Source organism: Styela clava, chromosome 13, assembly GCF_964204865.1.
Source record: "Styela clava chromosome 13, kaStyClav1.hap1.2, whole genome shotgun sequence".
In the NCBI taxonomy this organism is placed as follows: Eukaryota; Metazoa; Chordata; class Ascidiacea; order Stolidobranchia; family Styelidae; genus Styela; species Styela clava.
Genome location: NC_135262.1, coordinates 15,528,463 through 15,543,098, shown reverse-complemented (window position 1 = coordinate 15,543,098; position 14,636 = coordinate 15,528,463). Strand labels below are relative to the sequence as shown.

Genomic DNA, 14,636 nt, shown 5'->3' with positions numbered 1-14,636 from the left:
GGAGTTCGAAATTTTACAATAAATTATAAGCGAAATCGAAATGGACACATATATATATATATATGAAAAGAAATTTGACGAATGTTTCTTTTAAGCTAAAATTTCCAGTTGTTTCAAAGTCTCTCCAGATGTATTTACATAACCGACTAAATACTACAAATTTATCATTACAAAACACATATGATTATCGAAGTATTGCGAATCGTAGTGCTGCCATTGGCTATATTGCTAGTTACATTAGTGTACTTCGACAAGTTCAAAAATAAAAGAGTGCTACACAGCAATAGTTGCTTGATAGCCTTCAGAATATTTTTAAAGTATCGTGTGAATAACGTTTCTGCGTATTTGAAAAAAAAATATACCCCATTCATAGGATTGAATGACGTAGCTTAGTATTAAAATAGATTTTATATATCGATGTCCGTCCCACGAGAACCATTTCGCCCCAAACTTAGAGCTTAAACTTCGACCTTTCAAAGGGTTCAAATCGACGACAGCTTATCAAGCCAACCGCCAACACACGCATTGAACAATGGTCCGTTAGCGAGGCTCAAAATAACAGGTGACGGAGATCTTAGTTGTTGTGCATCTTTTCAACTAGACGGTCCTTAGGGAAAGCTGGCGGCCAGATGATTCAGTGGTTTGAAACTTTAAACATGGATACATTGCTATCAATCAAGCATTGTCAATTCATTATTCATCTTTCGTCTAAGCTTGGCCTTGTCGGAAACTAGTCACACATTTTAGACTGTGCGGCTGATACCACTAATCAATGATTCCACAATTTATCTGAGCACGTGATATAGGCTGATCTAATGTCAGTTAACAGACAGGAATAGATTTTATTCTGGACGTATCCAATTTGAAATTAATCTAATTAAAAAATTTATAAAACAGTTTCAGGCATTTTGCATCCACAAGGAATAGGAGCATGCACATTAAATTATTCGTATCTTTGGAATCAGAGTACTAGCTTGACATGGCAATGACTTTTTAAAAATATCGGTATTTGGGCAAGGTGACTTAGCATTGCAAAACATAGATTTCATGGAACTTTGAAAAAAATTAGTAAGAATGATGTTGAACCTACAAGGCGAGTGAGGAACTTGATTTTTGGTAATTTTATATCAAACGTTTGATATCTCAGGTAACAAAATTGTGTACATATCGCGTTTGCAAAAGGAAGTTTGTTTCATTTTGCAGAAATCGAAGTTCTATAACGATTCATTGTGTGTACGAATAATTGCGCAATTAAACACGAAAAAATGTAGGTGTTTCATAAATTTCTAATTAACCAGAGTGGAGCAATGAAAAATTTCTTTAATTCATAAAAGAAAATTGCAGCAGTGTAGCAACGTTGCAGAGGCTAGAGGTAGAGATTTATAAGCGCTTAAGAATTACCTTGAAACTGACTTGGCACTTACGTTATATACAGATTATTCAAAGTCTTCAAAAAATACGAGCCATCAATATTGGACTGGTTTAACCTTAGTTCAATAAATTTTCTTTTTATGTAAACAAGTAACACGAAACTTACAGCAAGAAAAAGATATTATTAAGTTAGAGTTGTGTTGGATTTTAGATACTTGCGCTTTAGATCAGGTTATAAGATATAGAATATATTAACAATTACAATTTTTAGAGAGATCATTGATTATTGAAAAAAATTTGAATCCTAGAATTATGATGATTTTAAATATAATATAATTCTTATACAATAATATCAATTGTGATCATAAGAATGTAAATGAACTATATATTAAATAACGCTTCAAGTTGGGATATAACGTTTTTGCCCTATGAACTCGACATTCCTTCAGCTGTCAAATAGTGGCGTTTAATGATCATGAATTGAGTTTAAATGCAACCCTATGTTCACAAAATGATGTTGTCAACGTTTATTTTAATATAGACAAATCCTAATTTCCTGCAGATTGACAGAACTTGTTTTTATTCACGTTTTACGAGTAAATGTTCTAGTTTCAAAAATATATTTCCAGAATTTAAGAACTTGTTTGGCACAGTTCTTAGCTTCACGAAATCTTATTCGCCTACTGTTCTCTCATGTACTCCTTCATAGGGTAACGGTTTTTGATAGAATGATAATAAGAAATTAGTAATTGCACATTCAAATGAAGGATAGAGAATGGGTCTAGCAATATTCAAATGTTTATTGCCGGCTGCCACCAGTCTAAGCCTTATTGCCCCCGGGGCATTGGCTATGAAGAAATATCTACACGCTGAAGGATTTATTTACCTCTTTGCCACAATATTCCAAATGGTAAGTTAAAGTTTATGCCAATATAATTGAAAGACTTCAACTAAACATAATTTTACTACGTGATACATGTTCATATTCCCAAGTGGAAACAAAATCACAAAACATTGTCATTGTTTATAGTTATCGTTTATTGTTTTCATTCAACGTATATCATTTTGCACCACTTGTATACTGCTGTACAATGATTGTATCAAACTCTATATTCCGTTAGGGAACGATGATTTTCTGCTGAATAAACTTTCATTATGTCAAGTTCTAGCAAGATATTACATAAAACCTATCACCCTTCGAGCAGAAAATCGCAACCAAGTTTAATCGCTGGCATTGCATCTGAAATAATCTTGTGTCTAAGTCTTATATTTACCGTATAACACAGGCTGTAATAAATTGGATAAGCTATCTTGAACTATATGTAGTATTTTTCCTAAGCCTTTTCGATTACAATAAATCTTAAAAAAAAATTGGCACGCCTCCTAATATGACAATATGACAAAAAATAATCTATATCAAAAGTTATATAAGTCGCTTTGACTTCGAAATATCAAACCTACAATGTCTTAGTTTATTCATTTTGTTAGAGCGTAATTTATGTTGGGTAGGCTTTTATAATAATCAAACCAATATTCTGATTTAGATGCATCATTTATGTCAATGCCCAGGATTGTCGATTATATTCTGCTTTATGGGAGAAGAGTTACTTGAATATTATTCAACATATTCACTTATTCTGGGGATGTTTATTACAATTGTTAATTTAACAAAATTCACTAGAGTAAGAAAGTGAGTGAGAAAAGTAATATTTTATTATTATTTTCATTTCGGTTGTTACGATAGTAATAATACTATAGTAATTCCAGGATCATCATCTAAATCAGGGGTCTCCAACTCAAAATATGTCGCGGGCCACTTTGTGAAATTTATTGACGACGCGGGTCGCAAATTAGATACAAAATTGTCATACAAAATTTAACAAAGTTAATCTGAATATATTTGTTGAAATTACCCTTGAATCTTACACTAAGCGAGACCTGAAACATATTCGTTTACTTCTGTTTGTTATTTGGCACCGTTTTGCAGCGATCAGAGACTCGATGTTTGGCCTTATTTTGCGTTTGTTTGCTGGTCTTTATACAGCATGCAAACTCTCATCCCTTAGTCGTGTGCAAAAGGATGATTTGTTAACTCTCATTGTTAAAAAATTATTTCACAAGCTTTCAAAATACACTTTTTAATAAAGCTTCCCTCAACGAAAGAACGCGACGATTGCGCAATCATCTTACTCATGGCAAAGCTTGCTTTCATTGAATCTTCACAAGTTTTGTTTATGTTTGAGAAAAGTTTCTCTGTTTCATCAGTAAAAATTTTATTTGCGATACCTTTTCGTGGCGAATTGTTTCACTATAAACATGTTTTTTCCCCCTGTGTAATGATACATGAGTTTATAATAATCTAGTTTTGCGTTAACTGCACATATAATCCATAATCAACTAATGATTCAAAACTGCACAGTTCCATTGTCTGACCGAAACTTGTTTATTTCGTCATAATAAAAACGCGAAATGGAATGATTGAATTTACAATTTAATTGTTACAATATGTATAATAAAATATGAACGTGGTAAAGTGGCATAACGGGGGGAATTTTTGTTTTACTTTTAACAGTTCGTTGTACCGGACTCTTAATGTTGAATAACACGATAAAACTCATAGTTGCCATCATACTATTTTAGTTTTTTCTGTAAAAATCTCAACCACGATGCGAGCCGCAAAAAATGCTTTGCTGGCCGCATGCGGGACGCGTGTTGGAGACCCCTGGTCTAAATCCCACATCTAATTTACATTATCATTTTTAACTCATATCCAAACAGCACGCCTACTGACACTCACAAGACGTAATAGTTACCGAAAAACCAAGAAATTTAATCAAAACTCTTTCATAACATAGGGGTCAAGATGCAGCGTTTGAAAAGAAACCTACTCTAATCGAAATGTTGTGTGCTATATATATATATATGATGACCTTTTGTATAGAAATATTATTTATTGAAGTGAATACAGGAAGAATCATGATTCTCTGGAGTCTTTACCAAATCATGAATTACTTTGGCAAACAATATGAAACATAGAATGGAGAACATTTAATAAAAATAAAAATGTTTCCTATTCATGATTTTTTTGTTATTTCAAAAAGCATACTCAAAAATATGGCGCTCCAGAAATATGTGTATCAATATGGAGGTAACTAATTTTGTTCGCCTACCTTACATCAATTTGTGTACAGAAACTGATTACCATGGGCAGGGATGTAGACAGTTGCCGAACCCGTAATAGAACTAAAATAAGGAAAATCAGAATAAAATTATGGCCTAACCATAACCTGGTACACAAACTACGAGAGTACCAAAATATTAAGGTACTGAATTAGGATTCAATTTTCAAATTAGAATTTGTTTTTATATTTTTCAGATTAACATTTTGTATTACATGTGGCATGATGTGCAGTATTCGTATTTATCAAACCTCTACTGGAATAGGGGTCTACTCTCCCCCTTTAATTATAGCAGGGATACTTCTGGCATATTCATGGGTAAGTGTATTTTACTCAATATGATTCTAACCCTTTTAATAAAGTTAAATAGTAAAAAGTGAAACAAAAATGGATGTAACAATTGATATTTGACCATTTCAATAAGTTTAAAAGCAATGGAGTTGTTTTCTGCGCATTAACATGTTTAGTCCAGCTTTTTACTTTTTGGTAATTGCTTTCTATTTTCTCTCATGTTTTAGAAAAAAAACAATTATTGCTTTTCAGGGCGTTGTGAGACCTTTCAGAGTATAATTAAAAGCGATTTAACCACCTAACCATTTTAAATTTAGGGTAGGCATATGTATGACACAAAGAAATTTTATCCCGAAAAGACGATATGGTTGAAAAACATTCTTCCAGCTTTGCTATTCGGTACTTTTTCAATGGTGATGCTGTTCTGCGTTCAAAATAGGTTAGTAGTAATAAAACCTTTTCAAAAAAATTATTTATATGGCTTAAAATAACTCATTAGTAAATTGCATCGTATTGTTATGCTGTAGCTTTTCACAAAACCTAGTCAACAAATGCACTAAACCCACAGAAAACTCAATTATTTTGTCTACGCAAAGTCGAAGAGCTTTTTGACGTGAGTTTAGGCGTTCGAATATGATGCATATGCAATGGTTTATCGGGGAAGTTTTGACTTTGCCCATTTTACCATATCAACTATAGTTCCTTAACTAAAGTTATATCTTTTCAGTATCAACTATGGATTTATTCACAGTCTCCACCATATTTCGATAGCTGTGTCATTCTATTTTTTCTTGCAAATGACTGAAGATGGAGAGAAACCAAAGGGAAACGAAAAATTTTGTAGTTGTGGAAAACTTTCTATGGTTCTGTGCTGCTGTTAACAGAAAATAGAGTAGTCATAAATTATGCCGTTAAGTGTGCGTTGCGGTTCTATAGCGAATACTTCTATGAAATCTAGTGTTTTCAAAAATTGTTGGCGCACGCAAAACGATGACAACTATTTTGTACATTTATAATGAAGTGTTAGTGCCTTTTTATTTTTATTTCTTACCGCTATACATATTATTCTATTGAAACCAGTCAGATGAACGCAGGTATTTCGTAACGTGATTTATTTTTCTTTTATTCTGTCTCTATTTAGCACTTATTCGTATAGAAAGCAAGTTCTCGCTGAAAAATAGGCAATTCAGATACTCAAACTACTGAAAATAACCATCGCTTGACAACCGTGTGATTATTTATTATACCAGGGGTTCTCAAACTTTTGGTGTTGCGGAGCCCTTGAAAGGTTGAATATTATTCGCGGAGCCCCAAAATAAATGTTAAAATTTTACTTTCAGATTAATAATCCTGAGCAAGTTAAAAGTACTTTACTTATTTTAAATGCTGAACCCTTTTTAATAGGGTTAACACAAGTCATAGATAAATCTAAATTTCAAACATAATATACTAAAGCTGTAAATTTGACACTTGACCAACATATTGATAAATTAGGGGGCGAATCTTTTCCCTTTTGACATTGAAAGACTTAAAACGCCGCTAATAACGAGCGCGATATCATTTTGTTACAATCGCCGATTTTTCAGCATGGCGTGTTTTTGAACCTTTAAACATCTTTACGCCGGTGTTTATTTTCCCTAAATCAAAAATTTCCCTCGGCATATACATGTATTGTTACACAATGACGACGTTAATTGCTTTTTGTTCTCGTGGGGAAGTATGAGTTTAATGTGAAAAACATGTTACCATATTATAGTCATCGGCGATGAAAGGCTAAAAATAATAATTAATAAAGAGGTAAATCCGCAACTCAAATTTCTTAATTGAAAAACGCCTTCTAAAATATTAAAACTGAAACTTAAAATGAAAGATCACACGTTTCGTTTTCAGCAGACTCACCTCAGATTGAAAACGCTTTTATAGACATTGTAAATCATAAAATTTGGTGTTATGTTAGGTTTTCATCGTAGTAACTGCGAAATCGAAACACAGTCAATTGTGAGCGCGATCCGCGATGTACCTTTTTTCATTCTGAAACTACCGGCAGAGCCGAATGCAATAAAATAAATTTCAATTGTTCGTATTTTGCCCAAATATTGTGATTTTTTAAACGGCGATATCTTGCTTAAAAATAATCTCAAGTGCAAAAGAACAAATCAAGTTTGACAAATCCCATGATCGCAAAAATACGATTCCAATTTATTTATAGTTGGCAGTTTATCACATATTTTATGTTATTTTAGAATAGTATTTACATTTCAGTAATCCTAATAGTAATCTCGAACTAAACGTGAGTAACGATGAGACACGTTAAATGCTCGCATCGGTCATGGATTGAATATTTTACGCAACAGAAATCTCGTTATCCGTTTTTTTAATCGCAAAGAATGTTGCGCGGAAATTTCCGATTCCAATTTTGAACCACCTGCCTCTTAAGAAACCTGGCTGCGCTCCTGCTTATAAATAATGTCATTTTTTAATTCCGCCTCTTTACCATATTTCGAGGCTATTTGTTGTCAGATTTTATCAATGCTGTTATTGCTTCTTTGAACAGTTACAAAATTTTGAGTCAGTATTTTGAAGAGTTCGCGGAGCCCCTGGGTTTCTCTCGCGGAGCCCTGGGGCTCCGTACGGAGCACTTTGAGAACCTATGTATTATACCATTCCTGTATATGGTGTGCAATGTACAATTGTATAGTGGTGTGGATCAAAATATAAAAGTATTTCAATAATTTATGACAATTGAATAAATTCTACATTGTATAGTATTAAGGTATGGATTATTGTCGACTGCAGATGTGTTAGACACCTATACACCGCTAAAATATTGATTCAATATGTCGCGTGAAGTCCGAAGTTTCGAAAAGACTGAAACATGTCGCCCACCTCCCTCTCTCTCTCGCTATCATTCTTCAACACAGCAATAAGAGAGCCCTTACAACAACGATTGCGTGTATAGTAAATGAGCTAAACATAATTAACATAGTGTTGATCTAGGTTTTATAGCCTTGCCTAGTTCTGAAACAACAATAAACTGCAGTGTAGGATTGATTAACATTCCTTACTAACTTCATATAAATACGCACTTGTTTGACAACGTGAAAATTTGTTTCTGCATTTGCCAACTAATATCCATGGGAATATGGTAAAACTAGTTACTGAGATAACTATCGATCCATTTTGTACGAATAGGGTTCCTTGCCAATCAGTTTCCATCCAGCCATGTTTGCGTAGATTGTTGGTTTTTTAGGTACCCCCAACCAATATAGTTTGTTGCAACTCCATCAAGAATCCTTGTTAACGAAGTTCTTGTCACTTTGACACATCAATCGACTTCCTCTATCTTCCTGCAACTAATTTATATTGTTCATCGCAGATCGAAACAAAAAAGAATAAGAAGCTCCCAACTACTGACGCGTTATGCTAAGAATGTCATTCTGTAAAAGATTGGATACATCGTCCGTTTTAAACGGGGAACTAATTAAATAACGCTATTAAGCACTTTTTCAATAATTTATTACTTCGGAAAAAAGCAATGTGTACTTTGTAAAAGTAATGATAGTAGGCTAACTGAAGAAGATGAAGCCTAATTATTTTTCAAGAATTGTATTATACAATTTATTAGCTTATTATATTTGTTAAAGCCTTTATATTTTTATTATGCTCATCTATGTTATTTACCATAAAACAAGAATATATACGAAAGTTTTAGTTTATTCAACTAATTCAATTCAACATTAAAATTTCCATTAAAACACGTTTTGAACAAAACATGGATTATAATCTAAGTTTAATCAAAATAAATATTAATTATGTTTAAAGGATTTACAGAAACAAAAAGTATTTCTATAATTGTGGTTGTGCGTACTGAAGCATTATTTGGTATAATTTGCGTCAACCTATCTTTATTAAATAGCTCAAGTTGATCTGTACAAAATGAAATTTTGATTGAAATATTTCATAGTTACACTCATAAGAGATTTACTTCATGATTTGAAACTCACAGCGCATGCATCAACGCTATCATCGATACGACCTGCACAAAAATGCGCGGAGGGATAAAAGACGTTGCCCCATGCGCTACAAACATCATATGAAAATGTTTACACTACGCCATCTTGCGCCTTATAAGCACACGTGGAATTTCCACCACGTCCAACTGCAAAATAAAGATACATATAGAGTATTAAGATCTCGATCGAAAACGATCTCGTTTATGAAACGAAATATGCAGTGGGCCAATCAAATGAAATATTTTGGACGAGAATCGGTTTACTTTTGCCCCATCCGACAACAACGCATTGTCTGTCTTCAGTAATCCCTTCGTCTCACAGTAAACATATTGGCGTATACAATCATCAAAACGAGGAAAAGATCCCTTCAACTGTAAAATGGTGCATGGTAATCGACAAGTATTAAGTTCAAGAAAATTAACTATCACCATTTGTTTATTAATACAAACAACGAATAGTAGATTTAAATAAATATTTTGAAATAAACAATTAAAATACCTTGATAACTGCTATATCTCCATATACATCGACTTCGTCTACTGGCATTGAACTTGGAGGTTTTGATAGGTCGTATAAAATAATCTTTTTAATATAAAAATTCTAAAATACAGAACCATGATGCACAACTATATGCTCACGAAATTGTTAATAGGGGGCTCACTAGATACGAGATTGCCATTATCGATCAGTGGAAAATCCTATCAGGGGCACATTTATTTGGCAGAAACAAGCTTGCCGCAAAACAACAGACTTCCAAGTGATCAGAAAGCAATACAGCAGTAATAGCCGTCAAGAAGAAGACGCTAAAATTTTTAATACTGAATCAAAAACGAATGGCCACTGCCATTTTGATATGCAGGCTTGTCCATGGGACAAATTTTTTCTGTCCCATCTCATCCTTTTTCAATTGAAACATTCACAAATTTTATATAACCAACAAGAGAGCTATGCTCATATATATGGACACGAAGTACATAACCAAATGTTTTACCATCAGTTCCAAGAAAATCATACGGTTTTCTGAAGAAAAATTAAAATTTTGGATGAAATATCAGGTCTTATAGGTCAGGTCTTTCTAAGTCACTTTCCTCATCATTCAACAAATCATTAATTTCCTGTTCATCGACTAACAATTCTGCTAATTTGGAGACCTGAACTTTTTCGTTTATTTTCATTTTTGATGCATATTTGATGTAGACGGAGTTGATAACCAAAGAAGGTAACATTCGTTGTCGAAGTTTAGTCAGAAACAGCCCGGCCGCACTGAACAAACGCTCTACAGAAGCAGATGATACCGGTACGGCCAAAACAATTTTTGCTCCAGCTTTCAATAATGGGAATTTGTGTTCGTTTTTCCAGTAATCCATAGGGTGGGAATTTGGCTGCCGTAATTTTTGAAACAGGTTGACTTCATTCTCAAGATTATTGTTATTTATCGGGCCATCATATTTAAGTGCTTTCTTAGGTACAGGGTCAAAAAGTAAGTCGAAATCACTTTTTGGTTTTTGTTCCACAATTCCTGCTACGTCACATTCACCAGACGATCCAGAGGAAAGATTCAAATCACTCAGGAATGAAATAACAGTTGGAATAACAGACTTAGAAAAAGCAACCCAGCCATTGGCCCATTTAGAGATGTTTACATCACTTTTCTTCTGAGTAACTGACATGACCATGTCTTCTATTTTTGCTGAAATATCAACTCCAGTGAGGAATGCAGCAGTAACTGCCAGAGAACTGCCGCAATATGGCCAAGTTTCTCCCCAATAATACTGTGAAAGTTCTGACAATATTTCTTCACCATGTTGCTGAAAGTCTCTTTGTCAATATCAACAATAAATTTGTACAACTGATAGTCTAGGATGAAGTATAACAGCAAAATTAAATGAGATGTAGCACCATTAATTTCTAATTTGTCAAAAAAGGTTTTAAATTTCTCATGTATAAAGAGCATTCCTTTAATCTGAGCAAAACTCGGAATGTGATTCAGAAATTCCTCATCATCTTCATTACAGTAATGTGAGTAATTTTTCAAATGGGCATTAAAACGTCGGTACCGGTAATATGATCGCCATTCCCGTGTTGCAGATTTTGTTGGTATAGAAAACGGGAGCTGTGATGCCTTTGACTGACGTGTATTGTAATATGTTTCGATATATGAATGTTGGCACATGAATTGGTCCAGTTCAAAAATCACGCCCACTCTGAAGCTATCGGTAACGCATGTTGATAACCTGTGCTCAGTACAACCAGATCGATGAATTTGTATATCGGTATCAAACCGTCCATCAAACGCGGCCTTCATGGTTGCTGCATTATCCGTACACACAAATAATGGACTGGAGAAAGTGGTAGATTCCGCAAGAAATTCACGTAAAAAAAAAGCTGTGTGTAAATTTCGCAGTATGAGATTCACTATTATCAATATTAATATTAGTTAGAGGAAAAGTAAACCATTTCCAATTGTGATCTAGTCCACAGGCAATAATTCCACCATATGGCAACAGATATGTTTGTCTAGCAGACCAAAAATCAACTATTCCTGAAATTGCACACTCTGGATCTTGTGCCATATTTTGAAACAATTTCTGAAATTGAAGTTTTGCTAATTTTCCTTGTTTCAGAATAGAACGAGACACTGTTTGTCGTGATATTGTGTAATTATATACCTTGTTTGCAGCATGAGTAGATCTTGCGATAAAGCTAGCAGCATCACATAGGATGTCACATCCAGCCGAAATAGATACTGTTGGATGTGATGTAAGTAGTTCAACAACTGTTTTTTGCCACGTATTCGCCAATGCTGCTGGTGGTTTTTGTACTTCCTGCTGCTTGGCATCAAAATATCTTTTGATATCCTTAGACGCGCCAGAAGAACCACATTTATGCTATGCTGTATTGCAACTCCGTAACCACTTTGATTAACCCATTTTCCATTGATCAACTTATACCAACTGTATAGAGTTTTGCACTTTGCGCAGCAAAAAAATGGTGCCAAAATACCATCAGATATTTCCGGCGTTTTAACATCGACAGTTGAAGACTTTACAAGTTTACGTGTTCTTTTGGAACATCAATCAAGTGGCATTTTTTATCACTTAACATCTTGGAAACCACAATTTTAGATACATTTTGGAACTCATATTTTTGATTGCTCATTTTCGGGTGTTGGCAATAACTGCTCCACAGCACTTTTTATGAAACCCAGCTCAACAATTCAGATTCAACTCTCCTCCGTACCGGTAGACTATAATTCGTCTTCTTAGTTTAAAATGCTAGAAGCGAAACTATGACGTAACAATGGTTCCCGGCGTAAGTTTGGCTTTTATATTCCAGTCCAATCAAGCGTACTGTTGTGATACCACGTTACTTCACTACCATGTTAAAAGTTAAAACTGCACCGTTGAAGACAATAAGACATAATGATAATTTTATACGTGCACAAAACGTAATCTTATGTAGAAATGGGTGACTTAAAAATTTCCCACGTGTCCCATGGGAATTACAAATTTGTGTTGTCCCATTCAATCCCATCCCATGGGACGTTTCCCATGGACAAGCCTGTTGATATGTCTTCAATATCTTCGCCCGGATCGACTGTTCTTTTTCTTCTTGGATCTGGGCCTAAAGCTGAAAACTAAGTGCCAAGAGACTTTATTCCACATTCTCGTTTTCGACTCATACAACAGCTTCCGTTGCCTTTGTAGCGCAATATTTATTCTTGGCTGTATACATCTTTGTCTATGGTCTATTGTCTAAAGGTAATAATGCTTATGAGTTTTCAAATTACATATTAAAATAGGCAGTATTTCTATGTCATAGTGGATAATTTTTAAATTTTAATTTTTAATAATAATAATAATTTTATTGAAAACAAATTTATTTTGATGTTGGACAGCAATATAGCACCTAACCATTCATCGTAATTTGCATATTTCAAAGTGGATGTGTCAGAGAGATTTGGAAAAACTCCGATTAATTTCTTCATTTCACCATTTAATATTTATAGTTATGATATATATTTATATGAACACTCATCGTTTTACCGAAAATAGTTAAACATCTTAAACCTACATATTTCGTGAATAGGTGCATAATGTTTTATCGCCGTAAAAAAGTTTTTATATCGGATTTTGGTGCTTATGTAGTTGATAATTCAGTCTGTTTCAACTCTTAAAATAAAAGAATCTTGGGATATATTTTGAAAGTTACTAACCTCCTGGATAAGGTACATATTCTCATTACATGATTCATAAATTCTTTCGCAGTTATGAGTATTTGAATCGATGCAAGGTTTCTTGAACTGAAATTGGGTTCTACATCGACAAGATTTGCTACATTATGACCAAACTCCGGACTTGTCGACTGGAAAGAATTCAAAACTTCGTAAATATGTACAAGCCAAGTTTTTATGTCGACAAAGTCTAATTTTGGCAATATTAGGGAAAATACAATTTTCCAAAAATAATATCGACTAGTTCTGGTGAAACTGCTGATCAAGTCTATACTGCATAAATTCGAGATATATATCCATGTTCAACTTACTTTCTCCCGAATCAGTCATGATGCATTTATCTGACTCGGGACACCACTTGCAATTTTCCTTCTTGCAGTCATGTCCAATCGTCGATTGACATTGCACAGCTGTCGCGCATTTGCAAGTTGTATATTTTGTTTTCTCTGGAATAAGTAATTTCATTACATTAAAATATAAAATAACATTATATTACTTTAAACTCAAAGACAGATTAATAAAGAACATACTATATATCTATATAATGAAACAATCGTATGCTCAAAGTGTTATGTAAATTAACATAGCGCTTCGATAATTTACAAAGCTTTATTATATCATTATACCTATGCAAGATAATTCTTTGGGACTTTTATCTGATTGATTTTTTCCACACCACTTGCATTCATGTGACGCGCATTCTTTAGCGTTTTCAATACCTAGAACTTTGCATTCTCTGATTGTATCAAACGATTCGCATTCAGTTAAATCTCCACCATAGCAACCACACACAAAAATAGCGAACACGGCGAGCAGTGTTTTCATTTTGCTAAATGAATTAGGTAAATTTGTCTTAGAATACTTTAATCTGACGCCGGGTATGACTTCAAAAAATGAATGCATCTTCTTATTTTCTTGTTTTCAATTTATGCTGATCCTCTATTTTCCGGTTTTCTTTTTTGCAGTAAAATATGACTCAGCTCACTACCGCGTGTCCTATATTTCACAACCTACTTTTTAACATAATCCATCGATCTACATTGTTATATAACGAATGTTTTTGCGGTCAACAGTGAATCATCTAGTAGTCCAACAGATACCTTTTTTTTATTTAACCCTATATTTCTTCGTGATATATTAGAACACCACGTGTTTCCTGGTACCCACGATACTTGCATTGTTTCGTGATAACGGTGCGATATATAAAATATATAGTATATTTTTACCGTTTGATGAAATAACCTATTAATGCTTCGACAGTGTTACAAATTGGCTATTTATTTAAAATTTATGAAAATCACGCCAATTACCTATAAAAATATTCAAAAAAGTCCATAACACACACATCTTGATATAACGAATGAACACATTCCTATTTGCCCAAGACAACAAACAGATCTTTAAGAAGTTATAAATAAAGCGTAAACTAGAAAATTAATAAACTAAGGAATCAAAAACACCAATCAACGAGGGTTAGAACTGTTTAAAAAAGTATTTTATCGAATAATAGTGTAGATATACAATTATATTCAAACTGGCAATGTGCAT

General features: G+C 33.6%; 2 protein-coding genes across 2 annotated transcripts; one reads left to right on the top strand and one right to left on the bottom strand.

The window, feature by feature from the left end:
- The first annotated feature begins 2,047 nt into the window (after nucleotides 1-2,047).
- On the top strand, nucleotides 2,048-7,504 carry LOC120332956 (protein myomaker-like). Its single transcript, XM_039400303.2, has 5 exons — nucleotides 2,048-2,281; nucleotides 2,916-3,061; nucleotides 4,748-4,868; nucleotides 5,159-5,280; nucleotides 5,569-7,504. Exons 1-5 carry the CDS (start codon nucleotides 2,147-2,149, stop codon nucleotides 5,720-5,722), a joined length of 678 nt encoding a protein of 225 aa, XP_039256237.1. The 5' UTR covers nucleotides 2,048-2,146; the 3' UTR covers nucleotides 5,723-7,504.
- Nucleotides 7,505-8,665: 1,161 nt separating this feature from the next.
- LOC144431214 (uncharacterized) lies at nucleotides 8,666-13,913 on the bottom strand. Its single transcript, XM_078119048.1, has 4 exons — nucleotides 13,715-13,913; nucleotides 13,400-13,534; nucleotides 9,353-10,637; nucleotides 8,666-9,225 (listed from the first exon to the last, which is right to left on the bottom strand). Exons 1-3 carry the CDS (start codon nucleotides 13,911-13,913, stop codon nucleotides 9,913-9,915), a joined length of 1,059 nt encoding a protein of 352 aa, XP_077975174.1. The 3' UTR covers nucleotides 8,666-9,225; nucleotides 9,353-9,912.
- Between the last annotated feature and the right edge of the window lie 723 nt (nucleotides 13,914-14,636).